The sequence below is a fragment of the Sciurus vulgaris genome (assembly GCF_902686455.1).
Source record: "Sciurus vulgaris genome assembly, chromosome: 3".
NCBI classification, from domain to species: Eukaryota; Metazoa; Chordata; class Mammalia; order Rodentia; family Sciuridae; genus Sciurus; species Sciurus vulgaris.
The window spans coordinates 68,098,647-68,125,574 of NC_136463.1; the positions used below are offsets into that span (position 1 = coordinate 68,098,647).

General features: G+C 51.2%; 1 protein-coding gene across 2 annotated transcripts in view; it reads left to right on the forward strand.

Moving 5' to 3' along the window:
* Positions 1-26,928, forward strand: part of RAB11FIP4 (RAB11 family interacting protein 4) — a 112,950-nt gene that overhangs the window by 81,384 nt on the left and 4,638 nt on the right. For both annotated transcript variants that reach the window (XM_079130459.1, XM_079130460.1), the window contains 10 exons: positions 16,219-16,451; positions 18,959-19,153; positions 19,662-19,796; positions 20,106-20,141; positions 21,276-21,375; positions 21,651-21,754; positions 22,632-22,772; positions 25,480-25,561; positions 26,043-26,180; positions 26,257-26,415. In XM_079130459.1, the coding sequence (XP_078986585.1) occupies positions 16,219-16,451; positions 18,959-19,153; positions 19,662-19,796; positions 20,106-20,141; positions 21,276-21,375; positions 21,651-21,754; positions 22,632-22,772; positions 25,480-25,561; positions 26,043-26,180; positions 26,257-26,415 (1,323 nt within the window). The remainder of the gene's footprint in view (positions 1-16,218; positions 16,452-18,958; positions 19,154-19,661; positions 19,797-20,105; positions 20,142-21,275; positions 21,376-21,650; positions 21,755-22,631; positions 22,773-25,479; positions 25,562-26,042; positions 26,181-26,256; positions 26,416-26,928) is intronic.

Consider the following 26,928-nt stretch of genomic DNA (forward strand, 5'->3'; position numbering starts at 1 on the left):
AGCACTCGAAGCAGTGCTGGGAGCTGTCGTTTCAGTTTCTGCAAGATGCCACCGGGTTGGTTGTCAGGACTGATAATCTTAGCACCTGACAGAATTTCTTGCAGGGGATGTCAGTGCTGAAGCAGGAAGGTGGCAGGGGACAAACTCCATCACTTGAGGGCCTGCATAGGAGAAGCAAAACTCTGCTTCCATGTTTTTAAAGAAACCAACTTGGTCTCTGCAGATGCAGCCTCTGGGGGCCGAGTGACTGGCGCCTCTGTGGCAATACGTGACTGAGAGGCAAAGCTTATTCTGAGGTGATCGCCTTCTCCCCAGGGGGCACGGTGCGGGGCTGTACCTGGCCCTTCCTCCTAGAGGCTGCACCTCCACCAAGCTGTGACTGGTCTACCAAGGGCAGGGTGGCCCTCTACACCTCCACCCATTTGCCTTTCAGACTCCAGCTTGAGTCTGTTCACCAGAGCCCAGCTGGAGGAGGTGGCTTGTGGCAGTGCTGCCTGTCTGCCCTGGAGGCCGCAGTCTGCCTTAGTGAAGTGCTGGGGCTCTGGCTGGCTGCAGGCCTCTGGAGGTCTGGAGAGGGGCCAGATTGAAAGGTGCAGGCCGCACAGCTGCCCGGCCACATTAGGTGACTGTCCTTGGTAGTATTCCAAGGAGCAAGCCTACCTGCTCATCCAGCTTGGCCACTCTGAGATCTGCAGCTCCACTGAGGTGAAGCTGGCCGGCCTGGCCTGGCTGGTTGGATGGGTGGTGGTCAGGCCAGCCTCTGCCTGGCTATGTCAGGTAACCTTGAGTTGATGGTGCCCTGGTCAAGTTGACAAGGCAGGGCTGGCCAGAGCATTTTGTGTGATTATCTGCATGATTGCATCAGTTATTAGCAAAGATGGATCTTGCAGCAGCAGGAGTGTATGCGCGTGTGTCTGTGTCTGTGCCTGCATACATAGAGTTGTTGACCGCCCTTGTTGACTACACACACAGTCTGAGGACCTGACTGAGTCCCCTCCCCCTCATATGTGCAACCTGGATTATGTAGATTCTAAGACACATTCTTCTTCACATTTTAACATCTCAGATTGGTAAGTGTTGTACATTTCCTGGAGTGTTATAATTTAATTGACAGCACCTTTTTTTTCTTGGTGTACTTGAAATAACAGGGCATCTTAAAAGCAGAGATGTCTTGGATTTAATGAAACACAGAAACTAGGTAACCTCTGGAGAAATTACATAATTTGTCCAGTTTTAAGGAAGGGGATAGAGCCACCTTGTGGTAGTGGACCATCATGGAGATACCATGATGTGGTTCAAGGGGACAAGCTTGGATACTGGGCTGACTGGGCTCAGATTCCAGCTAGCTCACTAGCTGTGTGGCCTCAGGAAGGAGAGCAACCTCTCTGAGCCTGTTTCTTTCCCAGTACATGTGGATTGTGGCCTCATAGTCATCATAATTGGAGGCAAGCCACCTTTCCCTCTTTCTCTCTTGCTGGGCACAGATCATGCCGCCCTGTTCTACCTGGGTTAAGAAGAGAAATGAGGGCAGGAGCTGGTCACCGGCCTTCCCCAAGGAGCAGAGGGAAACTGGTGTTGCAAGGTCTTCTCGACTCAATTTGTGACCCTTGGACATCAGTTTTTCTTCCTTCCCTCGTCCTCCTCCCTCTTTGCCTGAGTTTTCATTTTCACATGTGTTTCCCTTTAGCAATTTTCTTCCAAATCACTCTCCTCTCGCTTGCTATAAAATCTTCCCACATGTAGCCAGTTTAAAGCTCCCTGTTGTGGGAAAGGGAGGGGGGCTGTGCTCCAGGCCTGGATGGCACAGGCCTCAGAAGCCCACTGTGCCACAGTCCCTGCAACCTTCTACCCAAGTCCCCGTCACCAGTGTTGCTGGCTCCTGTTTCTGTGACCCGCAGGGCTCAGCCTGAGGCTCTCCAGTGCTCCATATTGTCCAGGGAGCACAGGACACTGTGCCACTGAGAGCGTTAGGTAGACTCTGTGCCCTGCTTGATGCATTGAAATCAGACCTGGTCTTCCTGGCCCAGCCCTGTGCTCTCTGTGACCTTTTGCAAATCACTTAACTTCTCTGAGTCTGACTTTTCTCTTCTGAACAGTGGCTGAGGCACAGACATCTGGCACACGATGGGTCCCTACCAGATGTGTTCTCCTCTGGACCTTCTCGAGTGTTTGATGCCTTTGTATTTCTTGAGCTAAGTGACAAGGATATCGGGGAATGCCAGCCAATGGTGTTGCTCCACTAAACACCCTGAGGCAGATGGAGGAGTTCTGGGCAGAGACAGCCGTGAAGTTACAGGGACCTGTGTGAGCTGGATGTGCCAGGGCTGCCCGGTGGGGGACAGTCACGTGGGACGTCTAGTGACTGGGCCACTCCAGGCAGGACTCCACAGCAGCTGCTAACTGGAGGGAGACCTTGGAGCAGGTGGTGAACCTGGTGATCCTCAGTGGCCTCTTGGGCCCTTCCTGGTCTCCCTGTTGACATTCTGATGAATGCCATTAGCCTGGCCCCCTCAATTCTGCGTTGTGCCAGGGATCCGAAGCCCCTCTCCCCTCTTTGGTAAGGAGGTGTTCATGCCCACATATGCAAGAAGCAGTGCATGTGTGCACAGGCGCGGACGGGTGGTAAAGGTGGACAGGTTTTGGGGTGTGGGGTGGGGGCAGGAGCATGTCCTGAGGCCGAGACCTGCTGGAAGGGCTTCGCCGCTGGTCTGAGGAGCCAGGACCTGGCCCTGTAGGCAGTGGGGAGCTTGCAGGCCCTTGGAGGGCTGTCCCGAAAGACTTCGCTGGGGGTTCTCCACCCTTGTAGCCATCAGCTGTGGCTTGTGGTCAGACCTGATGCCTGTCACCTGCCTGCACTGTGGGTCGGAGCTCCTGGCAAGCAACCTGAGCTGCCACACTCATTACTGTCTCGGGCACCCAAGATGCACTCGAGTGACCCCCAGTATACACAACCCGGGTAGGGGGATGTGGCTCAGTTGGCAGAGTGCTTGCCCAGCATGCCCAAGGCCCTAGTTCCATCCCCAGCACCACAAAAATAAATAACAGCCTGGGTAGCTGGGCTGTCAAAACCACAGGACAGAGGACACCTGAACTGAGCCTACTAGGAGGACTGCTGGGGCTCTGGGCTGATGGGAGTTTCTGGAAAACGGGGCAGGGGAGGGCTATGAAAACAAGCCCTGGCAGGGGCCGTGCAGGTGCCAGGGGGCAAGTCCAGGCCTCGTCCAATCTGCTGCTCCAGAGGGGTAGGTCAAGGGCAGCTTTGGCCATTAGCTGCGATGAGCATTGGCACCCTGCTTGGCCCTCCAGGCTGTCTGTGACAGAGGGGGTTGAGGTAGGTGCCTGCTCTGACTTCAGACTGTGTCACTTTCCCTGAAGCAGATAGTGGCCTCTCTCTGGGAAGTCCCATGTCACCTCTTGTGATGGGTGTCTCTCTAGTGGACTCTCATCAGAGGGGAAAGAGTTGGCCCAAGCCTTCACTTTGAGTCCAAGCTCCTCTTCATGATGATAAAGTATGGAGCCCCCAAAGCAAGCCCCACAAGCTCTTGGCTGTGTGAGTAATTAAGCCCTCACTTCAAACAACCATGTCCTGAAAAGCTATAATTTGTAGCCCAGAATAGCTGCCTGTTCCAAGAGCGAGAAGAGCCCTGGATGTGGTCCTCTCAGTGAAGAGCCTGTGTGTCTGCAGGTGTGTCGCTCTACTCCCTGCCAGGGCTTTCTCAGGAGAGCTGGAGGTTGCTTGGGAACAGGAGCTCCTCCTGGGCACTGGAGAAATCTTTGGGAATGTAGATGGAGCGATTGGTGTTTGGGGTCCCAGCTTTGTAGAGGAAGACAAAGGGGAGTAAAGAAGATCACAGTGTAACTTCAGGGGAAAGCCGGTCAAACTCCCTGGACACTGCTTCCTCATTTCTAGGGAGGAGACTGTTTCTTTGCAGGGACTTACAGGGGAGAAAATGGGAGCCCTTCTGTGATGGGTAGAGCCAGCTGGCATGGGAGATGCTCCAGAATGTTAGCTTCTTCTCCTCTCCTCTTATCATGATGATAAAATATGAATTCCCCTAAGCTCCACGAAGATAAAATACATAGTGTCCGTACCCTCCCCTCCCGGGGGTGCAGCTCCACCAGTCACTCCCTGTAGACAAGGTCTACTGTGTGAATTCAGGTAGGTGGGTGAGGGGACTCCCAGCTAACAGGAAACGCCTCCCTTGACCTGTGGCTTCTCACTGGTTGGCATGCCTGGAATTCTTGGGGCTGGCTGCTGGCTTTGGTTTCCAGATGTGGAAGCAATTTAAATTCTGTTTTCATAATCCCCCAACAGTTTGCCTCTGAAGTCCACATTCTCACTTGAAAATCAAGGCTGTTGGCTGTCTGGGGGGCAAGGGTAGGCCAGATGGCCTCTTTGAATCCCTTTTGTTTAGGAAATGGGTTCACTGAAGCACCTGGATCTGAGACCCACGGCTTTTGGGGACAGTTGTACCTCATTCAGGGTTTGATCAGAAAATAGGTTCACAGTGGGTTCACTCCTGCGTGCTTTCTTGGTGATGAGTCTTCCAAATTCAGCATTACCTTCAGTCACTGTCATTGACCCTGGAAAGTCATGGCAGGGGGACCAGGGGATACTAAGGTTCCAGCCATGTCATATGAGGCTGGCATCACAGCTGAACTGGGTGCCCACGTGTCCCAGGAGCAGTAGGGACCATCCTTCCCACTCCGACCACAACAGAGGGAAGAAATCTGCTCTGGATTTCAAGTAGCCAGAAATACTGTCTGGCATGGAGAAACTGGAAATCTCTTGCTCAATTACTGGGCCTTTCCGGCCACAGAGGCGGCTGACCCAGGATTAGAGGCTGTGTGTGCAGGGCCTGTGATTCCAAGGCTGCCTGCCGGTCTCTTCTTTTGTAAACCAATCACTATTTAGGTAAAATAGCTTTTACATCTGTCTTGTAAGTACACTAAATACAGTTCTAGACAAACAAAAATTGCCTTTGTGTTTGCCATTCTAATGTCTCTGAACTGTACATGTACATCTTTAAAATATAGCTATGCTATTGAGAGAACACAAGAAAATGGAAGTAATGGATTTAGACCCCTATGTAAGTAGTGTTTCTAAAACAACATCCCGATGAACATGGATCCACCAGGCTTTGGCTTCAGCAAAATATAGTCTCTTAAGAGCAGCAGTATATAAAAAACTGACCATGGAAAAGCATGGAGCATTTTTCTTGAGGAAAGACCAAAAGTAAATAGATGAATGACGAGACCCAGGACCTCATGAATCTTAGGCATGTGCTCTACCACTGTGCCACACGTCTCCTGAAGAAGGACCTGGAGAGTCAGTAGTTCTCTTGGAGTTGGAATTGACCTTGAAGGAATTCACTTTCATTATCTGGGTGGGGAGGTGGGTTAAAACCCAGGCTGAACTTGGGTATAGGTTTCCATGTAGGCCTCCTACCAGAAAGAAGGAAGGAGTATGGGCTGCTGTGCCAAAGTACCACAGGTGGGGCAGCTTCAACAACAGAAATGTATTTTCTTGTAATTCTGGAAGCTAATGTCTGAGATCAAGGTGCCAGTAGGGTTGGTTTCTCCTGAGGCCTCTCAGCTTATGGATGGCCATCTCCTTACTGTGTCTTCTCATGGTCTTCCCTGTGTTTGTGTGTGTGTGTGTGTGTGTTTTGTTTCTGGGTATCTGGGTCCTAATCATCTTCCCTTACTAAGGACACTAGTCATAGTGGATTAGGGTCTATCCTAATGACCCTTAATTTAATTGCTTCTTTAAAGACCCTGTCTTAAAAAATGGTGACATTCTGAGGTGCTGGTGTTGGACTTTAACTTATACATTTTAAGAGGATGCAACTCAGCCCAAGGCAGGAAAAGGTCTTGGGAACTTGAGTTTTGGGGTGGGAGAGAAGTGAGTGGGCAGCAAGGCTTGGCATCTCAGCAGAGGGGAGGCACTTTCATGCAAAGACCGGTTGCAGATGGCTTTTGACCCGATACTCTGGAACCATCTCTAGTAGTGTTCTGGTGCCTCAGTCATCTTTTAGAGACTGGCTGATTCTTGCGACTTAAGTGGTCTTTGCTTCTGGATCTGATATTTGGAACCTCAACTGCCATCATCATTTAATCCTCAAAGGGTGCCGCAGGTCTCCAGGCGCGGTATTTCTGCAGGCTCTACCTCTGGGGCAAGGATGGCTTCTCTTGTTCATATTCCTTTTAAATGGAGCTGAACTGGTCAGGGATTTTATACTTTTCCTTACTCAGTTCAGCAAGTTCGGGGGAAGCTATCTTCCATATAAAATTTACTTCTCACAGACTGAAAAAGGGCACCTATGAGAATCATGGCTACAGGCCACCGTCTGCCCTGGGAAGCTGTCGAGGGTCCGCCTGCCTCTATTTTCAAACACCGACCTGTGTAACTCTCCAAAGTTCCCGAAGCCCAGCACAAGGGGTGGAAATCTGTCCCTCCCCATCCTCACAGCTCCCAGGCTTCATAATTAATATGCTGTTAACACCCTTAACAAATTAAGTATAATTCCCTAGTATTACTCAATATCTAGACCATGTTCCAGCTTTCCTTTTTACCCCCAAAAGTTTACTTTGAAGCTGTTATTCAATGCATAAATGTACATGAGTGTTACAGACTGTTAAATTGATCCTTTATCATTTTTATATGTCTTCTACAGCTGAGTTGTTTGTTTGATCTGGGATCTAATGGAGAATAGATCCTCCAATGAACTTAGAACCTCAGTTCTCAAAGTGTGGTCCGGGACCAGCAGCACCAGCAGCACCATCTCCTGAGATCTTGTTAGAAATGCTTTATTTAACCTGTCCTCAACCTCATGGGAGGCGAGAATTCCACCACTGAGCCACCACCAATGCTCTGTCCTCAGCCTGTGGAATGCATATTTTCAACTTTATCCCAGATCTACTGAATCAGAAACTGATTTAATCTGAGTTTTAATGCCTCCTCCCACCCCCATGTGATTCCAGTACACACCGAAGTTTGAGAACACTGGTCTAGGAAACCTCGCCTCACCCGCCCTCTGTCTTATGAACATTCTCTTTTTGTAATAGACAAAGCCAAAGGTCTCATAGATGATCCCGTGTACTTGTTTTGTTTTCCCCTTGACCTCTTTCTCCATTTAGTGGAAATGAGATCCTAAGACTTGATTGAATTTTAAATATGTTAAAATATGTTATTGGGACTGCATCATGGGTGCTGCTGTGTACCTCCTTTGGTGCCTGTCAGAGGACCAGGGGCTGGCTCTTCCCAGTTAGTGATGCCGGGTTTGGTCACTGTCTTAAGGTTTGAACAGTGGCCTGTTTCCTCCATGGTAGAGAAATGCAGGGGCTTTTCTGTGTGGCAGGGATCTGTGGGGTGCTTCTTTGGTACTGCGTGAGTGTGCCGTTTCTCACCTCGCTTTGATCTATCTGACTTTGGTCTGCAGCGGCTGGGAGTGCTCTGCCTGTGTGGGTCCTGTTTGTGGTGTTCCCACCTCTTCCCCATCCCCTCTGCTCCTCATTTGCCTGTTCCATCATTACTAAGGGAGGTAATTTGAAATCCGTTAGTTCTGTTAAGTTTTGCTCTTTTCGTGTGTGTGTGAGATACTGTATTTTAATTTTTTAAGTTTTAAAAAATTTATTTTTTCTAATTAGTCGTACATGACAGTAGAATGCATTTATACATTTTGATAGATCGTACATAAATAGTGTAATCTCCCATTTTTCTGATTATTAGTACTGCAGGATCACATCGGTCATGCAGTCATACATGTGCATGAGCTCTGTGTATTTTGAAGCAGTGTTAGTACCTGGATAGGAGTATTACATCTTGTGAAATTGATCCTTTATCATTTTGATCACATCTCTTGCTTTAAAGTTCTTCACCTGAGATGAACATGGCCTCCAGCTTTATTTTGGTTGGTGTTTATCTTTTTCATTCTTCCACTTTATCCCTGTCTCCTGCAAATGTTTTGTTTTTTTCTTTTTCCCAGTCTGATCTGACACTATTTGTCTTCTGATTAGATCATTTACTCCATTTTGTACTTCGTGTGTTACTGATATGGTTATTTGTTCTTTATTTTCCTGTCTGATCTCTGATCCTCTTTTCCTTTTTTTCCCCCCTGTGTCCTTTCATAATTTTAATTCCTTTTTTTCCCTCCTCTGTTAGAGTTTTAGTAATACATTTTATTTTTATTAACTGTTGATGTGCTCACATGCTCCTGGAGTGAAAGTGGTACTGGAGGATAGAGGGATCAGAGGGTCTCCTTAAAGGTGGAGGGAGTTTGTTTGTTTGTTTGTTTGTTTGTTTTGGGGGGGCGCAGCTCACTATAGTCCAAAGTCTGGCCTGTAGCACAACAGGCTTGAAAAATCAGCTCTTACTACCCGCCCCACCCCCACACTCAGCTCGTTCCCTATGGATACACAGAAGCAGAATGCGACTGGCCGGGTGTGGCTCAGGGGTAGAGCACTGGGCTAGCATGCAGAGCCTGAGTGCAATCCCCAGCACCACAAAAAGCAAACAAACAAAAAGACCTCCACACACACACAAGGAAACAGCTAGAATGCTCATTTGCAATGAGAATGCACCTAGCAGCAAGTGTGGGGGCCCTTTTTCTCCCTCAGGGCAGCAGGCTCTGGGAGGGGTGGTAGTGAACTTGGATGCAGAGCCTAGCTGGAGGTCGAATAGATGTTGAAGTTCCTCCAGCTCTGGTGCTGGCTAAACCAGGCCCCATAGCCTTCAGGATGGGCTGAATACGCTGGTCAGCCAGACAGAGCACTTCTGTCCATTTCCTGGGTGGGGTCTGCTACAGGCTCCCTCTTGCTGCTTCCCAGAAGTCACTCCTCCAGCCCCTCACATGCTGTCTATCCTTTTTAATGGTACTGGGGACCAAACCCAGGACCTTGAACATACTAGACAAGCACTCTACCACTGAGCTCTGTCTTTAGATCCCTTAAGACTGCCCTGTAGCTACCCTTCTTGTTTTGATCTAGCCCCAGGAGGCTGTCTGCTGTTCCTCCTGTCTTTCTGCCTCCCTTCCTCCACCTTCTACCTTATCAGCGAGTTGTGTGTGTGTGTGTGGGGGGGGGAGTTGGTAGAGGGTTGTGGGGCTGGGGAAGGAGATGAAGGAAGGCAGTTGAAGGAAGGTAGTGTGGGCCTCTTGCGTGCAGTTGCAGGGCTTGCTGGCTGAGCAACTTTGCTTTATGTAAGTGGCATGGGAGTCTTGAGAAACACCAGTGTGGCCTTCTGATCAGCACCAGCCTGAGACTCTGTAGTTGGTCTAGGTTAGACTCAGTGTGTTGACCCAGGCAGCTCAGTCTCCCCATCGGTAAAATGGGATGATTGAGTACCTCCCTCCAGGGATGAGGTGAGGGAGGATCCAAGCCCTCTTACTTCAGACTAATGAGGAAACACCAGTTGTCACTCGTGTCCCCCTCCTGGAACCTGCAGATCCACCTTGGGATGACAGCAATGTGCAGTTTTTGGGGTGTCTGCACTGAGATTTGCTCCTAGGGGCTCCTGTTGAGGGGCACAATGAGCCTCCCTCAGGAGGTAGACCCTGGAGCTTCTGGCTGAGATCAGAGACCTTGAGAGCTGTCTTGACTGCCATCCCCTGAGAGGGAGTGAGCTGGGCGTGGGGGAGAGAGAGACCAGCCTTGGGGGTGGGAGCATGGCGTCTGTCCTGTCTTCCTGAACCATGCCTCCTCCACCAGAATGTGAAGCACAGTACTGTAGAGCTTTGATTTCTCAGTATGTGGCTGTCCCCAGAGCAGCTGAGATGTGGGACAACCCTGGTGGCTTAGTGATCAGTTTTCCCATGCTTCCCCTGGGCCTTGTTGGGGTAAACCAAAGCTTTGTAGCTGAGCTGAGCTGCTTTAGTTCAGCAGCAAGGCCAAAGCTGTGTGGATGCTCTGCCCCCCTTAATTCCCACCCTTGCCCCCAGCAGGCACCTGGGCCTCCCTTTATGGAGTCAGAACTCTCATCCCCACTGTCAGCCACTGTAGCCTGGATTGCTGAGCAGCTGAGCCGCAGGGGACTCTAGGGGATCACATGCCTACAGTTGTCCCATCCTCAGCCCCTGTGACTTCGCTTGGGGGCATTGGCACCCATGACTTTGCTCCCTAAATTGAAGCTTCTGCCACCCATAGGAAAGTCCCAGTGAGACCCTGACCAGGGCCTATCCCCATTCCTGGGTGGCGCCTGGCTGGGAATGCACGAGGGGTTCCATCTCTGGCCTAGCCCAGTAGCCAGCCACACGTCTTCCCCTACGAGGCTTGGTTTGTGTCCAGTCCCCCGACCCTTCCCTGCGGTGGTGTTCCACGTGTGCCCGCGGGTGCCTGGCTGCGAGGGAAGTTGGGATGTGCCTGCCCAGGCTATTTTTACCCAGCCTCGTCCCCACAGAGCTGTTCTTTGGCTCTGAGTTCCTGCCTGTGGAGCAGGGCTGTTGCCAGGGCTGGGGGTGGATAGCCGGAGCCTCAGAGCCTCCTGGACTCCCTTCCCAGGCGGCATCTTGCCTTAACACTTATTAAAAGGTGTAATTAATGTGCACATCAACCTTCCAAGAGAGTGGGCAGGAGAGGACCCTGGGAGAGGAGGAGAGGCATCTGGCCTTTGGAAGGTAGGCTGTGGAGCTTGCAGAGGTTTGGCTGAGTCTCCCCTTCCTCCAGCCTAGCGCGCCTCTGGGGGTCAGCGAGAAAGGTCCTCAGGGTCTGGATAGAATCCAGTCACTCAGGAGCACCCCTGGGTGTCTTCCTTCAACACAGTGATGATGCTAGCTCACATTTATTGAGCATTTTCCATACATGCTAAGACATTAAAAAGTGCTAGACCACTTACCAACTCGCTTAATTCTAATCATGGCCAACTCCAGTTTGTAGACAGGAAGCCGAGGCTCTGAGAGGTTCAGTAGACCTAAGTCCACAGAACGCACAAGTGGTGGAGTGGGAGCTGAGCCACCCCAGCGCGCGTCCCTGAGGCTGACCCGTCCCTCTCTTTCCTGCCCTGTTTTTAGCATTCTTGAGATACAAGATGCTGCCCTAGATTCGCCATGGCAATCCTGTCACATGGGTGCTCACACCATTGTTTTTAGATGGAGCTCAGAAATTGAGCAGCTTATCCAGTGTCCACACAGCTGGGCAGAGGCCACACCGGAATTGGCACGAGGCCTTATGGTCCTGTGGTTGGGTCCTTCTCAGCTCTCTGTGCTTCTTGGTTCAGCCAACACTCTTATCACCTACCATGTGCTCCCTAGGATACTTACCACTGGGGTTCAGACTTAGAAATTCCCATGGCTACCCATGTCATGGCTTCCCTGTCACAGGGAATGTAGAAATATAGACACTCAGAGTCACTGTCCTCTGTACCTTAGCTACCAGGCAAATGCAGTGCCCTGGTGTGTGTGACCTTGAGACAGACTAGGGGGTGAAGGCCAAGGCCAAGTAAAGGTGTTTAGTTTGGGCCTGGCCCACACCCCCTCTGACTGTGGGGACAGTGGACCATTGTGGGCCCCCCTCCCCAATGTGTACTGCTACTCGGCTTTTTCAGCAGCTTTTGAATTCAGACCTCGCCAACTTTCCCCAGAGAGGAAGAGGCAACCTTGGGGTCTGCTGGTGGGTGAAAGCAGCTCTCGAGACTGGAGAGGAGCCCCGTGGGCAGGCACTGTGCCTACAGGCTCCATTTCCAGCTGGCATTCGCACTGTCCAGCTCCACCTGGAGACAGGGTGGAAAAGTGGAAGATGGCAATGCAGCTGGGGATGCTGGCGGCACAGACCTGCCCTGCCAGAGCTGCCAGCTGGGTCCCGTTTCCCCAGCCATGGCCCTCAGAATTCTCTCCAGAAACTCCTGGCCTCAAATAATCCTCCAGGCCTGACTGCTTGTCTATCAGGACCTTGCTGACTGACCAGCCAGGGACTCATGGACCATAGGGACATCTCAGCTGCTGTCACACACACAGGCCAGGGCAGGATTTAAGGTTCTAACAGCTGTTCTCTGGTGCTTGTGCAAATTGCCATGCATAGCCTTTACTGTAGCCTCTGAGGTAGAGGTGACAGTTCCTGCTCTGAAGGAGAAGACCCAGGGGCACACAGCCCATGATAGCTGGGCCAGCCAGGATTGGCACTCAGTCTGTCAGGCTCCAGAACTGTGCCCTCACCTAGTTTCACCCACAAGGGTTCCCTGTGGCTTTGCAGAGGAACACATTGTATCCACTCACCCACTCTCTACTCCTAGAAGCCCTCTGCAGGGGAAGGTGAGCCTGGGTCTGGATATAAACCAACCAAGCCCAGGTGGTCACAGAGCTGGCCCTGTGCCCTGGGAGGATGGGAGCTCTGCTCAGGGCAGCATCTGGGCTCCATTCCCTTTCAGATTGGACTTCCAGCAATGCCCTCTGCTGCCAGTTGAAGTCACTGTCCCTTCCCTAAAGTCTCCCAGAAGACCAGATACAACCTTTCTCTGCAAACTCTGAGGAGGCCTTGTTAAATGCCAAGCCTGGATCTGTCCCTGATGAGGGGACCTCTGGATGGTGACTGGTGTCTGGATGGAATTGCATGCATGTCTTTCTCACACACTGGGGACAAGGGCAGGAAAGGGGAGCTCTGAGAGGCAGTCTCCGAAGCTGTCCTGGGCACCAGCCTTGCTCACTGATACCTGGGTTCCTGAAAATGCATGCTCTTGGAAATCTGTTCCACTCCCCAATCCGAGCAGGAGAGCGTCAGCTTGATGATGAGGTAGGTCAATGCCTCCAGCTCTTGAGGGAAGGACCTACATCCTAGGAGGTGCTGCAGCCTAGATTCCCATGGCCAGAACCATTCGTGAGTTTGTCTGGTAATGAGGCGGGCATCTTGCATCAGCCTCAGTAGACTCTGCCTCACCACCTGGAGAATTCATCTTTTGCTCCTTCCCGTTCCCTAGAGTTCCCCTGTGCACAGCAAGGTGGCCTCTTGTGTGCACAACAGATGCTCCGTACAGCTGTTCCCCTCAGGCTGGAAGGTTTCTCACAGTCTCAGGAAGCCCATGTCCCCAGGCCACCTAGAACCCTGGGAAGGGGACTTCATTATAAGCAAGTTCATTCTTTTCCTCTGCAACTTTAAAAATCATAAAAAGACACTGGCTCAGAAGGGGCTCTAAAATGACTCTGAGTTCTTCCAGCCATGAAGAGAAACTCAGGGAGGGGATAAGAGGCTGCCTTCTAGCACCTTCTGCCACTCTCCCCACTCTGCCACTCTGCCTGAGGTGTGTGGGATCAGAGTAGGCTGCTCTTTTTTTGAGCCCAGTGGAAGAAGAGCTGGGCCCAGGGACCCAGGAGAACAAGAATCATGGCAGGGACTGTGGCCTACAGTGATGTGGAGCCAGGGTGACCAGGACTGCTTTTGTCCAGGATAGTTGCCAAACCAAAAGACCTTGGGGCAGGCACAGACTGGTACTCTCCCAGACTAACCAAGGTATACAGTTACTTTTCTCATAGCTATCTTTATACTATTTTAATTTAGGGGGGAAACTACTAGAAATGGTTTTGAAGTAGTAATTATAATTTCCACTTGCCTTGGGCACACAGTTGTGGGTTAAATGAAAAGGTATTAATGGAGGGAGTAGCTCATTTTTAAGAGAAAGTTGGAGTGCGTGTGTGTGTAGCCACAGGGTAGGTGCGGGGCCTGGACTTAGCCTGCCTGAGCCTGGCTTCAGGGCCTTCTGGACAAGGAAGTTGCAGGACAACCACCTGCCTTCTCTGAACCTCATCTTTTCTAGGTGTCAGGGAGACAGGATTCAGGCATCTCTGCCCTCTACCCCTCATGGAGCCCTCAGAGGGGTCCATGCCCGATCGACAGAGGGTACTTTGTGAAAGGCGAAGGGCAGGCAGATATGGATTCTGCTTTGTTGAAGGCTAAAGATCTGCCTAAGGAAGAGATGGTCTTTTCAGGAGGGCAGGGGCACCTTTGTACCCCTTCCTCTACCTGGCCTGTGACTGAGGCCACTTGAAGTCACCCTTTCTGCCCAGGTCAGGAGCTTAGACCAGCTGTAAGAAGCAGAACATAATCAGGTGAAGGGACTGGCAGTCCCCCTCCTGCCTACCATGAGTTGGTGTTTAAGCAGGGCAGAGTCCAATGGGCCAAACCCAAGCTGACCAGAGGCCAGGCTGGTCACCTGAAAAGCATGGATGGTGGTCCCTCTGATATTGTGTGCTTCTGGGATCCAGGTGGGCAGCCACTGCCTCAGGACCCCAGCTGGGGGAGAGTGGGTACTGGTGACTCACAGCCCCTGCCTTCCCAGGCAAGACCCTCCCCCACAGAATGGGGAGAGGAGGCCCAGGCCCGGGGCTGTGGTGAGCCATGGGAGAGGTGTGGTTAACTTTCCCACCATGCAGCCAGGAAGGGGAAGTCCGTAGTTTTTTCCCAGGCAGGTAGCGCACAGATCACATGTGTTCCTCCCTGCAAGCCCTGGCTCTAGGCAGATGTGGAAGCTGCTACATTAGGCAGAGCACCTAGCTGTCAGAATTAGTAACTCTAAAGTGCAGTCTCCTCCTTGTTCCTTCCAGTTGTGAAAATCCGTGAAGTGTGGGGACCTCAGTGATAAATGGAACCAAGTGCTTGGTGGCCAGATGCAGGAAGAGTACTCTGCCTACTGGCCAGAAGACTCTGGGAAGTTACTCTTCAAGTCACAATTTCAGCATCAGTACAATGGAATAACAGTAGCTGTCCAGAATAGTTGTCATGAAACACAAATGGAATAAAATATGAACTCAGCAGGTCTCTGAAATGAGGTGGTTGGTCGATAACGTTGGTTTCCTTTTGCTACCATTGGGGTGCTGCTCCGTGCTTGCTGATGAAGAGCTTGCTTAGGGTCTTTGAACTGATGGGTTCAGAGCCATGTGGAATCTGATTAGTGACATCCAGGTGGAAAGAGCCCTTTGGACACTGGGGGTGATTTTAATTACTTAGCCGCCTGCTCTCCACAGTCAGGGTGCCTGGTGCCGACTTTATTGGTCCATCTGGTGCTCAGTCCAAGTCATGGCACAGGCAGGAGCCAAGCTCATTAATCATCACCTATTCCCAGCTCAGGAGTCTCCTGGTGGTGATCGATGCCTTGGAGGTGTGCACATGCCTGGCTGGCCAATGCCAACTTCTCTCCATGGTCTCCTCAGATTCCTGGAACTTGTTCTTATCTGACCACCGGAGGTTTTTCATAGCCCTTGTTCCCAGTACCTGCCTTGCAAACTTGGGGTGAGAAGAAAACACATTCAATAGAGCGCTCTGGCAGCCCTTGCCAAGGAGCATACCTCGGAACCTTGGGGATAGGCTGGTATCCCCATGGGAACAGGTAGAAGCCGAGTCACCTGGGAAGTACCCACCTCCTCAGAAGCAAAGTCATCCCAAGGAATGGCTCACAGAAAGCTGTCCCTCCTATGAGCCCACTCTGAACAAAGCCAGAGCTCTTCTTATAAGATGACTTCAGCAGAAGGCGTGGGCAGATCTTTATTATGCACTGATGCTGGGCAGGGTGCTGTGCTCGCACTGGACCAGAGCTCAGGAGTGAAAGGCCTGGTGTTCTTACTCCCCAGCATGGCTGTGGCAGGGCCAGGGCAGACACTTATCTCCTGGCCTGGCATTATGCCCTCTGGCCAGAATTTATTCACTGAGGGCCTACTGAGTGACAAAGGCTAACATGAAATTCCTCATACAGTGGACATGTTAGTTCTGTGAGACTTCATTGCCGTTCTGGCTTTACGAAGGAGAACCGAGGTTCTGTGACATGCCCAGTATTATGGAGGGTAGACCCCAAGCTGTGCAGACTTCACTCTATCATGCCGTGTCGAACTCTGTGAGGTCAGGGTTGTCTTGAAGGCCATTCAGTGTGGATAAGCCCCTAGTGCAGATCACCAGGGAGCCTGCTCTGTCATTTTGTCTTTCTGTGCAGACTTTGTGATGAGGGCTCCAGCGTGCCATCCAAGTGTTCTGAGTGATGTGTCTGGCCTGGCTGTGGCCCTTCTCCATGGATGACTGTCCCTGGGAAGTCTAGATCCTCACTGGACGCTCATGAGTGGTCTAGTATAAGAAGCCCCAAACTAATCTGCCTGTCAGGCATTCTCATGATTGTGGTCTTGGTCTGGGCCTTCCCAAACTGCAGGCTCCATGGTCCCTGGCCCTGCTGATGCCCATGAAGTTGGATGAGGAGTGCTGAGTTCCAATGAGCTGATATCCCTACTCATTCTGTCCCCCTGTCTTTCCCAGGACAGTGAGGTTCCAGGCTCCACCTTTGCTGATGGCGAGCTCATCCCCAGGGAGCCTGGCATCTTTCCCGAGGACGAGGAGGAGGTTATGATGACACTGGCCCCACCTGAGGGCTCCCAGGAGTCAGATATGGACAGCCCCATGGAGAGCACCCAGAGCCTGGAGGGGTCTGTCGGGAGTCCTGCCGAGGACAAGGAGCGGGGTCTTGGGGGCCTGTTTCTGCCAGAGGACAAGTGAGTGAAAACTGATGGGAGCTCTGTATGTGGCTTCTAGGCCCAGAAATGCAGTTCCAGAAAGAACATGTGGGATGCTAAAACTTTGCATCACAGGCATTACTTCTATGCATATTCTGCACAGCAGTTCTAAGCAGCCTCAATGCTTAACAGTAGGATGAGTTCTGGGATTTCAGGAAGCTGTGCCAAGTCAGTTTTAATGTCTATTTAATGATCAGGGATATACACTCTTTCATCAGAATTGTTTAAAAACAATATTAATACCTGAGTAGAGCTGGGGATGTAGCTCAGCGGTAGAGTGCTTGCCTAGCTTGCTCAAGGCCCTGGGTTCAATCCCCAGCACTGTAGGAGAAGGGAAAAAAGCCCTAGTGACTTCCCAATATAATAATAGAAATTAGGACATAGTGACAAAGGGAAGACATACTCTTGTAGCTCTGTTTGTTTTAGGTTGTGGATGGGGTCAGCCAGGCCCTGGTAGGTTAGCAGAAGGGAGTCCCTTCCATTTCAGCTCTCCTGTCGTCTCTGGAGGGATACGTGCTTGCAGGGCGATGGGATGCAGCCACCAGCTGGCTGAGGAGCCATGGCGATTGGGAGTGGTGGCCCCAGTATTGGAAGAAGGTGACAGGGCGACTCAGATATTTGGAGAGGGAAGGGAGGGATGTTCCAGTATTGGCTAAACCACATGAAGTTGCAACTTCTCATCAGTTTTCAACCTTCCGAAAGGTGGTTTGTGTGGTTCAGCCTAACACGCTCCCTCAAAGCTCGGCCTCTCACATTCAAGTGGGTTGGGAGTCACGAAGCCCTCAGTGGCCCCTTGAAGTGGTCTGTCTACTGAGAGGGGTCCAGGACGGCTCCTAGGAGCAGTGCATCAACTGCACCAGGGACCAGCTCACCCCAGAACAAAGCGCTAAAGGCAACAGACCTGTCAATCTTGAAGCCGATCATCTGCCGTTTGGCGCCATTGTTTTCTAGAATGAATGACCAAGAGGCAGCCTGGCTGCCAAGAGTTTCAGTCAAATTTATAAGGAAACAACTGAGCAATGTGATTAATTCAACCTGAAGTGCTGAGAAGCGCAAGGGCAGGCTTTTAAGTAAATAAATAAGCAAAACATGGGGTGAGGTACCACGAAGCTCAAGGTTTACTCTCCCTATCATTAACTCGGATCCTTAGATAGAAACTGGGGTTCCTCAGGGGTACAGTTTGAAAATTATTGCCTTAACCCATGATTACGCATTTTTTTCCCTAGTTCAGGTTCCCCATTTAAAAAAAAAAATTTTTTTTAAGCTGTAGACGGACACAGTACCTTTATTTAATTTATTTTTATGTGGTGCTGAGGATTGAACCCAGTTCCTCACACATGCTAGGCAAATGCTCTACCACTGAGCCACAACCCTAGCCCCAGACTCCCCATTTTTGAGTTGAGGCTCAGTGAGGTCAGGAAATCATGATGTCTGAGTAGAGAGATTACTGTATAGTGACCTAAGGAAAGGCATGTTCAGGAGGGAATGTGCTCTGTTCTTAGATGGTAGATGGGGCCAGTCAGGCCCTGATATGTTATAGGATACACAGTGGGTCACCGTTGGAGACTCTGACCTGTGATTTGTTTTGTTTTTTGATTAAGCATCTTTGAACTAGAAATCCCCTAACATAAGAAACACTTCTTACCTAGTAGCTCATTGTTATCTATCATTTCATTATAAAAGGTGTGCATGCCAATTAAGCAAAACTTGAAAAAGTTAGGAAAAGTGAGAATGAGGGGGAAAAAATCCACTACCCTAAACCTGAGTCCTGTTACCATTTTAATGTTTTTATTATGATACTTATTATAATGTTTATTATAATGTTTTCCTTTTTCTGAATAGACCTTTGACATGTTCAGTTTTCTTTTTTTCTTTCTTTCTTTTTTTTTTTGTTACTGAGTATTGAACCCAGGGGCACTTTACCACTGAGCTATATCCCCAGCTCTTTTTATTTTCTATTTTGAGACAGGGCTTCCCTAAGTAACTGAGGCTGACCTCAAACTTTCAATCCTCCTGCCTCAGCCTCCCAAGTCACTGGGATTGCAGGTGTGTGCCACTGCATCTAGCTTACGTACTCAGTCTTAAAAAATGTCTCAAAGTTTTTACCTAACTTTATTTAAATTTATTTTTCTACATTATTGCTGATATTTTTACAAAGCTTTCAACAACCACTTGATATCCATTGATATTTGATTCACTAATATATGTTTAACTTAATAACTATAATTATAATTTAATCTAGCTGTAGTTAAACCATTCAAGTTGTAACCAATGTTTTGCTACTTGGTTTGCATTCTCTCTCTTGCAGAAAGTTTCTGTGGTGAGATGTTCCCCTTAGGATGGGGTCCCTGTGTCAAAAGGTGCAAACTCGATGAGATTCTCATTGTAGTGCTGAGGGGCCTTCCTGAAGGCCTGGCTGGTCTCCCCCAGCAGGAGCTACAGGGGGGCCCTCAGCCTGTCACTAATGTGGGTACTATGGCCCTCAGGTCCCTGGTCCACACTCCATCCATGACGACGTCAGACCTCTCCACACACTCCACCGCCTCACTCATCAGCAATGAGGAGCAGTTTGAAGACTACGGGGAGGGGGAGGACGTGGACTGTGCCCCCAGCAGCCCCTGCCCCGACGATGAGACCAGGACCAACGTCTACTCGGACCTGGGGTCTTCAGTGTCTTCCAGGTGGCCCCTTGGTCTGGGATGGTATTTTGGACTCAGAAAAAATGGCCGAACCAATCCAGCCTCATCCCAGGAGATCAGACAGACTCCTGAAATGACCATCCTATCCTCTGACCTGGGCTTGAGGGTGCTGCCTTTGCATCCTGATTGGGAGGCTGGAGTTCTTCCTCCCTCCTTCCATCTTAGGAAAGAAACAATTAGCTAAGCGGAAGGCCACAAGCCTTGGCAGGGGTTTCTGTCATCTTGCTTCAAGAACCTCCTTCTGTGATCCCTTCCCCCTACCTGAGGCATTACTTCCTCTGACATTAGCTCTGGGTGTGCTGTTCAGGTTAAGTGGGTACATCTCACCGGCTGCTTCTCTTTGAGCTTGTTGGTGAGGGGATGCTCTGTTGTTTTATTTCCACTCCCTGCCCCACCCCACAATCTCGGGGAACCAAATGAAGTGAGCTCAGCAGGGTGGGACAGGGCACAGCCTGACAGCTAAGGTGATTTCCTCCCTCTCCTGGATCAGTGCGGGGCAGACGCCGAGGAAGATGCGGCACCCCTACAACAGTGAGTTGCTGGATGTGTACTGCTCTCAGTGCTGCAAGAAGATCAACCTGCTGAATGACTTGGAAGCCCGCCTGAAAAACCTCAAGGCCAACAGGTGAGGCCCACAGCCCAGAGGTGGCGGGAGGCCAGGTGGATCCTGGAGGCAGAAGTCCCAGGCAGGGCAGCCCCCTCTGACTTAGCAGATAAGAGAGTGCTCAGAGCAGGGCTGATCCTGGGGGCTTTTCCTGCAATGGGAAATCAAGCCGTTTTTTTCTCAGGACCAAGCTGATGTGCAGAGTCTCTTTAGTGGAGGAACAAACCTCATCCTGCACCTGGTGTCTTGTAGTGGGTGGAGTAAAGGAATGGACCAGAATCCCTCTGGTCAGTGACTCTCTCCTCTCTCTCTCTCTCTCTCTCTCTCTAGCCCCAACCGAAAAATCTCTAGCACAGCCTTTGGACGGTAAGGACCCCCTTGGGGGACAATGAGTTGAGTGCTGTCCCCCTTAACTATGTTGTTGCTGCCTGAATGCCAGGGCTCTGTGCCAGCAGCCCAGACCCAACCAGTGCCCTGTGGGTGACTAAATGAGCTGAGGTTATGAGGCTGTCCCAAGGTCCTGTGGCACAGCAGCTAGAGGTCTGCTTCTGAGAAAGAAGGACAAGCCCCTCCTCACCCTTCCCTTTCCCCTTCCCCTTTCCCCTCTTGGCTTCAGTCAGCGTCTTCAAACCCTTGACTGCCTCTGCCTTGGGTGGACCCGGTAGAGATGCCCTGAGAGTGCACCCCACAGCTATCTGTGCCCTTGCCTCCATTCTGGAGCTGGCAGCCACACCAGAGAGACCCTGGGGTTCCTGCTGGCAGAGACCCAGCCTGAGTCCTGCAGCAGCTGCCTTCCTGCCCCTGGGGTCCTGTGCTGCGGCTCCTGTAGCTTGGTGCAGGTCCACACCCGGGTGATCAGCTGCCAGCACCCAGGCTCTGGCCTAGCGCTGGGTGGGACAGCCTCTTGGCATAGACCCTGGCTGCTGCTTGAGAGAGTAGGGAAGGGGGTGTCACTAGAGGATGGCAGCTGGAATTTCTAAGGGTGACCTCTATAAATGTCCACCTATTTCCAACCTTAACTCAGTGTCCAGCAAAGTATGATGGATCTCCCCTGCACCCTCCTCCAGAGTCCCCTGAGAGGTAGCAGGAGCCGGCATGGTGGAGGGGGCGAGCCTGACTGGGCAGCTCAGGAGGTCCAGACCCTGTGCTGGGCCTGTGGAGCCTGGCTCCCTCTAGTGCAGTTTTCTAAGTGGAGATAAAGGGCCTCATAGGCCAGCTCTGGTCACCTGCTAGCTATTGTCTGGATGCTGCTGTGGAGAGGGTTTGGAGGCAGCGGGGAAGGGCAGTTATCGACGGGCCATGACTGCTAGGGGCTCAGGGAGGGACGTAGCAGCCCCTCTGCCAGCTTCCGAGCAGGCAATGCTCTCCTGCCTGGCTGAGGGAGGGTGGCCTCCTCGTTGGGGCCGCTAGGGTATTGCAGGCTCCCCCAACCCATAGCCTGAGTCTGGACCCCACCTCTGGAGGGCCCTTTCAGCCACATGCCCTCGCCCACCCCTGCAGGCAGCTCATGCACAACAGTAACTTCAGCAGCAGTAACGGCAGCACTGAGGACCTGTTCCGGGACAGCATTGACTCCTGTGACAATGACATCACAGAGAAGGTGGGCCCTGGGTGGGTGGGGAAGGAAGGGAGTCAGTGTGTGCACGCTTCTGGGGGTAGCGGGAGTGTCTGGGGATGCAGGAGATCCTGTACCTCCTATCCAGGAGCTGGGGGTAGGGGTGACAGGCACGCGGGCCCCTGGTCATCGTCTTCCCCAAACAAGACTTCCTTTCGTGTACTGCCATTTGAAGATCCTGGTCATGAACTTTAGTTTCTAGGTTCTCAGTCCTGTGGCCTCAAAAGTCTTTTCTGCCCCATCCCTACTCTCCGCTGTAGGTGAGCTTCCTGGAAAAAAAGGTGACAGAGCTGGAGAATGACAGCCTGACCAGTGGGGACCTGAAGAGCAAGCTAAAGCAGGAGAACACACAGCTGGTGCACAGGTGAGGCCAGAGCATCGGCACAGGAGCTTGACCTTGACTCTAGGCCCGATGGTTCCCTCCCCAGGCCTGCAGCCCTAGGGCAGGGCTAAGACAGGAGCTAGGATCTATGGTCTCTCACTGCTTATAGTACCAAGAGCCTCATCTCCCTCCTGGGATCAAGCTCTGCAGAGGAACAGACGGCGCGGGAGGGGTCCAGGTAGAGGCCCACTGAGCATAACATTCCCCATTGCTGACTGGGACACAGCAGTGGGTGCTACATCCACTTGTCCTCCCAGATGCAGGAAACTTGGTAGAATTACCCCAGGGTCTGGTCCTCTACCTTGTGGGATCCAAGATGGGCCTTTGTATATACCTTGGGTTGCCAGTGAGATGCACCTTAGACTGATACGCTACCTAGGCCACCAGTAGTGGGTTATAACATCCACAGGGGGACCTGGCCCTTTGGTTTGGCATATCTGGGTCCACTAGCCAAGATGTGCCTGTTTTTGGAGGCATGGTGCCTAGTCACTTGAATTGTTGATCAGAGTGACACTGGCCAGGAGAATGTAGCAAAAATGAGAAGGTGAGGCCTGAGACCCCGAGTGTCCAGCTGAGACCAGGCTGGCACTTCCTATCCATGGGGCCCTGGGCATCCCACCGTCCCAGGTGTGGTCTCACTGCCCTCTGGACCCATACCAAGTCTGCCCCTGGCATGCATGACTGGCTCACTTCCCTTTAGATGTCATGGTGTCCCTAATTTATTTGTTGACTGGCAGACCCAGCAAACACTCCACCCTCCCTGGGTAGGCATTTTGGGACTTAGCAGAGTCCAGGATTCCCCATGCAGCCAACTGGGTTGGGATGAGATGCACAGGCCATAGTTGTGCCCCTTCCTCAGGGTGCACGAGCTGGAGGAAATGGTGAAGGATCAGGAGACCATGGCTGAGCAGGCACTGGAAGAGGAGGCCCGGCGACATCGGGAAGCCTACAGCAAGCTGGAGCGGGAGAAGAGCACCGAGCTGGAGCTGCTCAACACCAGGTACCCTGAGCCGTCTGCCTTCTTCCCATCTGCAGGCGGCCAAACTGAGCTTCTAGTCTAAGTAGTCTAGTCTACTTTTGATGCTTTAAAAACACGTGGGCAAGCTGGACGCGGTGGTGCACGCCTGCCATCCTAGCTACTTGGAATGCTGAGGCAGGAAGATCACAAGTTCAAGGCCAGTCTCAGCAACATAGGAAGACCCCGTTTCTAAATAAGTAGATGATAGATAGATAGATAGATAGATAGATAGATAGATAGATAGATAGAAGATAGATAGATAGATAGATAGATAGATAGATAGATAGATAGATAGATAGGGCTGGGGATGTGGCTTGGTGGTAAAGTACTTGCCTAGTGTGTGTAAAGCACTGTGTTCAAAACACACACACACACACCATGGGCCTATTCTTTAAGGCGCTTGCAAAAGAAAATTTGTAGCCTCATTCGTATTAGGTAAAACAAACACTAAAAATGTCTATCAATAAGAGAATAGGTTAAAAAAGTACATTAAGGGGCTGGGAATATAGCTCAGTTGGTAGAGTGCTTGCCTTGCAAGCACAAGGCCCTGGGTTCAATCCCCAGCACCAAAAAAAAAAAAAAAAAAAAAAAAAAAGTACATTAAAAAAAAAACTAAAACCTGATCCTACCTGGTATCCTTGATCCTTGGCTGGGTGTGACATCCAGGCTTGGAGCTCTCCCTGCTGTCAAAACTTCTCTGGCCCTGAATCCACTTGGGTGGGTTGAGCCTGGACTCTGGAGGCCAAGGAAATTAGAAAACCAGGGTCCCCGATTGTGTGGGCTCCTGCACCTTGGGTGTACCTGTGGCTTCACTGTCAGAACCTGAGGCAGAAAGCGCAGGGAGCAGCATGGCCCATGAGTCTGATGGCCACCCATTAGCTCCCCAACCTGGGACATATTATATCATTTCCCTGTCTGTCACCGTCCCTGTCTGCTTCCCAGGGCCCCAAGGAGGCTGGGGCAGCTGCTACGTACCGTGCATACCATGAGGGCTCCTCCGCCTCTGACAGAGGAGACACTGTCCTGGTGCTCCTCGGGCCCTGGGGCTGTCTCTGAGCAAAGCTTTCCCAGGTTGGCCTGAGCAGGGGAGGTGGCTGGGAGTTGGCCCTTGTGAGGTTCCTGGAGGCTCTTGGGCAGGCACCCCTCCCCACAGCCAGGCAGGCCCAAGAGCACCTGCCCTAGAGTAGTTTGAGGAGACTTCCTGGATCCCCTGTGCTGAGACTAACCTTGTTACCAGGGGTGGATTTCATATTTGGACTTGTGCATTAGAATTTGTTGTTTGCCTCTGTTTCTGGGAGCTGCTGCCTGATTTTTGCCCTTTAGAGGTAAAAGGGACACATGGGAGAAGACAGTGTGAGCATTGGCCAGAGAGCCAGAGGACAAAATGCAAAAAGGCACTGCCCTCCCCCGCAGCCTTCTCACTGGTGCCCTTTGGAAACTCCAGGGGCAGGGGGATGGTGTTCCCAGAGTCACATGGCATGCTTCTTTCCTTACTGCCTCTGCAGGCTCCAGCACCCACCCTCCACCGGGTGTCTGAATTCCTTCTGACCCTGGCCTTGGAGCCTCTCCTAGGGCTCCCAGAAGGGTAAAGTGAAGGTCAGAAAACCATTTCTGCAGGAAATGACAGGGGGTGGAGCTCTGCCTGAGTACCTGGCTATCTTCTTATGGAATCATTTGAGGATAAGGCTTTGTGATACTAACAGAGGATTATTGCACCAGAATCAAGGCCTGGGGGCCCAATGGCAGCCTCAGTGAGCACTCAGAGGAAGGAGCCCTGTGAGACACCATCGCAGAGAATGGAAGGCAAATACACAGTCATCACCTTCACACTGTAGACACGAGGGCTGCAGTCACAGCCGGCCACTGGAAGCTCTTCTCTCCAACTAGGAGAAAACAGCTCCCCTGTGATGTCTCTGCCTTCAAAGAATGCGTGCAAAAAGAATCTCTTGTTCTTATTCACAAATCAACATTTCCTTTTGAAAAAATAAGTGAGAACTCAATGTCTTTACTATTTTGCTTCTGTTGACAGAAAGCTCAGGGCTATGCAGGTTGAACATACCTGTTGGAAATGCCTGGAACCAGAGTGTTTCAGATTTCAGGGTTTTTTTTTTTTTTTTTCAGATTGCAATATTTACATATACATAATAAGATATTTGGGGGCTAAACCTAAGCCTAAACATGAAATCAATATGTTTCATATGTAGCTTAAACACATAGCCTAAAAATGATGGGGGGTGGGTACTGAGGTGTTCTATCACTGAGTCTCATCCTTTTTTAAAAATTTTTCTTCTTTTGAGACAGTCTGAGTAAGTTGCTGAGGCTGACCTCAAACTTGCAATCCTCCTGTCTCAGCCTCCCTAGTCCCTGAGATTGTTGTACACCACCATGCCTGGCATGAAAAGAATTTTATACAAGATTTTAAATCTGTGCATGAAACAAAGTTCTGTGGTGTGGAATTTTCCACTTGTGGCATCATGTCAGTGCTCAAAAATTTCAGATTTTGGAGGCTTCTGGGTTAAGGATACTCGACCTGTGTTATCATTTGGCACAGTAATTCTTATCTCTCTTTCTCTCGGTTGGTTTCTGATATCTTCCCTCCAGAAAGCAGAAAACACTTCAGATTGTCATTTCCTTGTGAGACAGTCTGCATTCCAGATTTCTGAAATTCATGACATTCTCCTTTCCTCAGGGTGCAACAATTAGAGGAAGAAAATACTGAGCTCAGGACGACGGTGACGCGGCTCAAGTCACAAACTGAGAAACTGGATGAGGTGAGCCAGCAGCCTGGGCGAGAAGCCTAATCCACAGGGAAGCAAGGTTGGCCAAAGGGGGACTTGAATTCATAGTTTCTGAAACTCTAAAAAAGAGTTGTACCCAAAAAAAGAAAGCAAACTGTGAATAATGACTTGTGTTTCTGTATTGCTGATTTTCCAAGTTTTCTACAGTGAATCTATATCACACATTCCTTGTATAATAGGAATGATAGTCTTAAAAGTGAGAGAGTGGTGAGCTTCTGTTGGGACTAACAACGTCTGTGCAGGCTCTGCCCGACTTCCCTGAAGGACTCGGGCCCGAGATGTTTTTAGTTGTGTTTCTAGAATCGTAGGGGACCTGCCTGTTCTTTAAGCCACGACTTGGAGGGCTCTGTCCCACGGGACTGGTCTGCCTATTCATCTGCCCAGAGAAGCCCTTGGGGCAGAATGTGCCCCACTCTGGCCACTCCCTTCCCATGACCCGGTCTCCTGGCTCCAGGAGCGGCAGCGCATGTCTGACCGGCTGGAGGACACCAGCCTGCGGCTCAAGGACGAGATGGACCTGTACAAACGCATGATGGACAAGCTGCGGCAGAACCGCCTGGAGTTCCAGAAGGAGCGGGAGGCTACGCAGGAGGTAGGTCCACGCCCGAGGGCCCCAGGGCTCCCCTGCAGTGTCCCTGTTACCACCACCCAACCTGTCTCCCTTGCAGCTCATCGAGGACTTGCGCAAGGAGCTGGAGCACCTGCAGATGTACAAGCTGGACTGTGAACGGCAGGGCAGGGGCCGCGGCTCAGCATCCGGCCTGGGCGAGTTCAGTGCCAGGGCCCGGGAGGTGGAGCTGGAGCATGAGGTCAAGCGGCTAAAGCAGGTGGGTCCTGGGAACTGCTATCCAGCGGAACAAGGGGCCCAGGTCACCTGCGAGGGCTTTCTGTGCAGGAACTGTGGTGAGGGAGCCAAGGGCGGTAGCGCCCTCCTGCCTGCCCCACACACTCCCACCTGCTTCTCTCGACCACCTGGTTGTCAGGGCTGGTCACCGACTCGTGGCTCAGGTCAAGTGACAGCTCTGACTATATCTGATGGATCCCAGGATCAGTTTCTGTTGTGAAACTGAAGAAATGAAAGGGACATCACTATAACTCTCCTGTCTTTGGTGCTTGGGGCGAGACTGAGACTCAATCCAGCTGCACCTTAGTGCCCAGCTGGGCCGGGTTCTCCCAGCAGTACTCACGAAGCCTGAGGGTCCATCTCACGTGTTCCTGGGAGCACTCCCTTCGTTGGACGCCAGTTGTGGTAAGGGAGTGGGATCAGGAAAGGTTGGTGATCCTACAAGGGAGTGATGTCCAGTGAAGTCCAAGCCCAGCCTGACCCTGTGGGCAGGAGA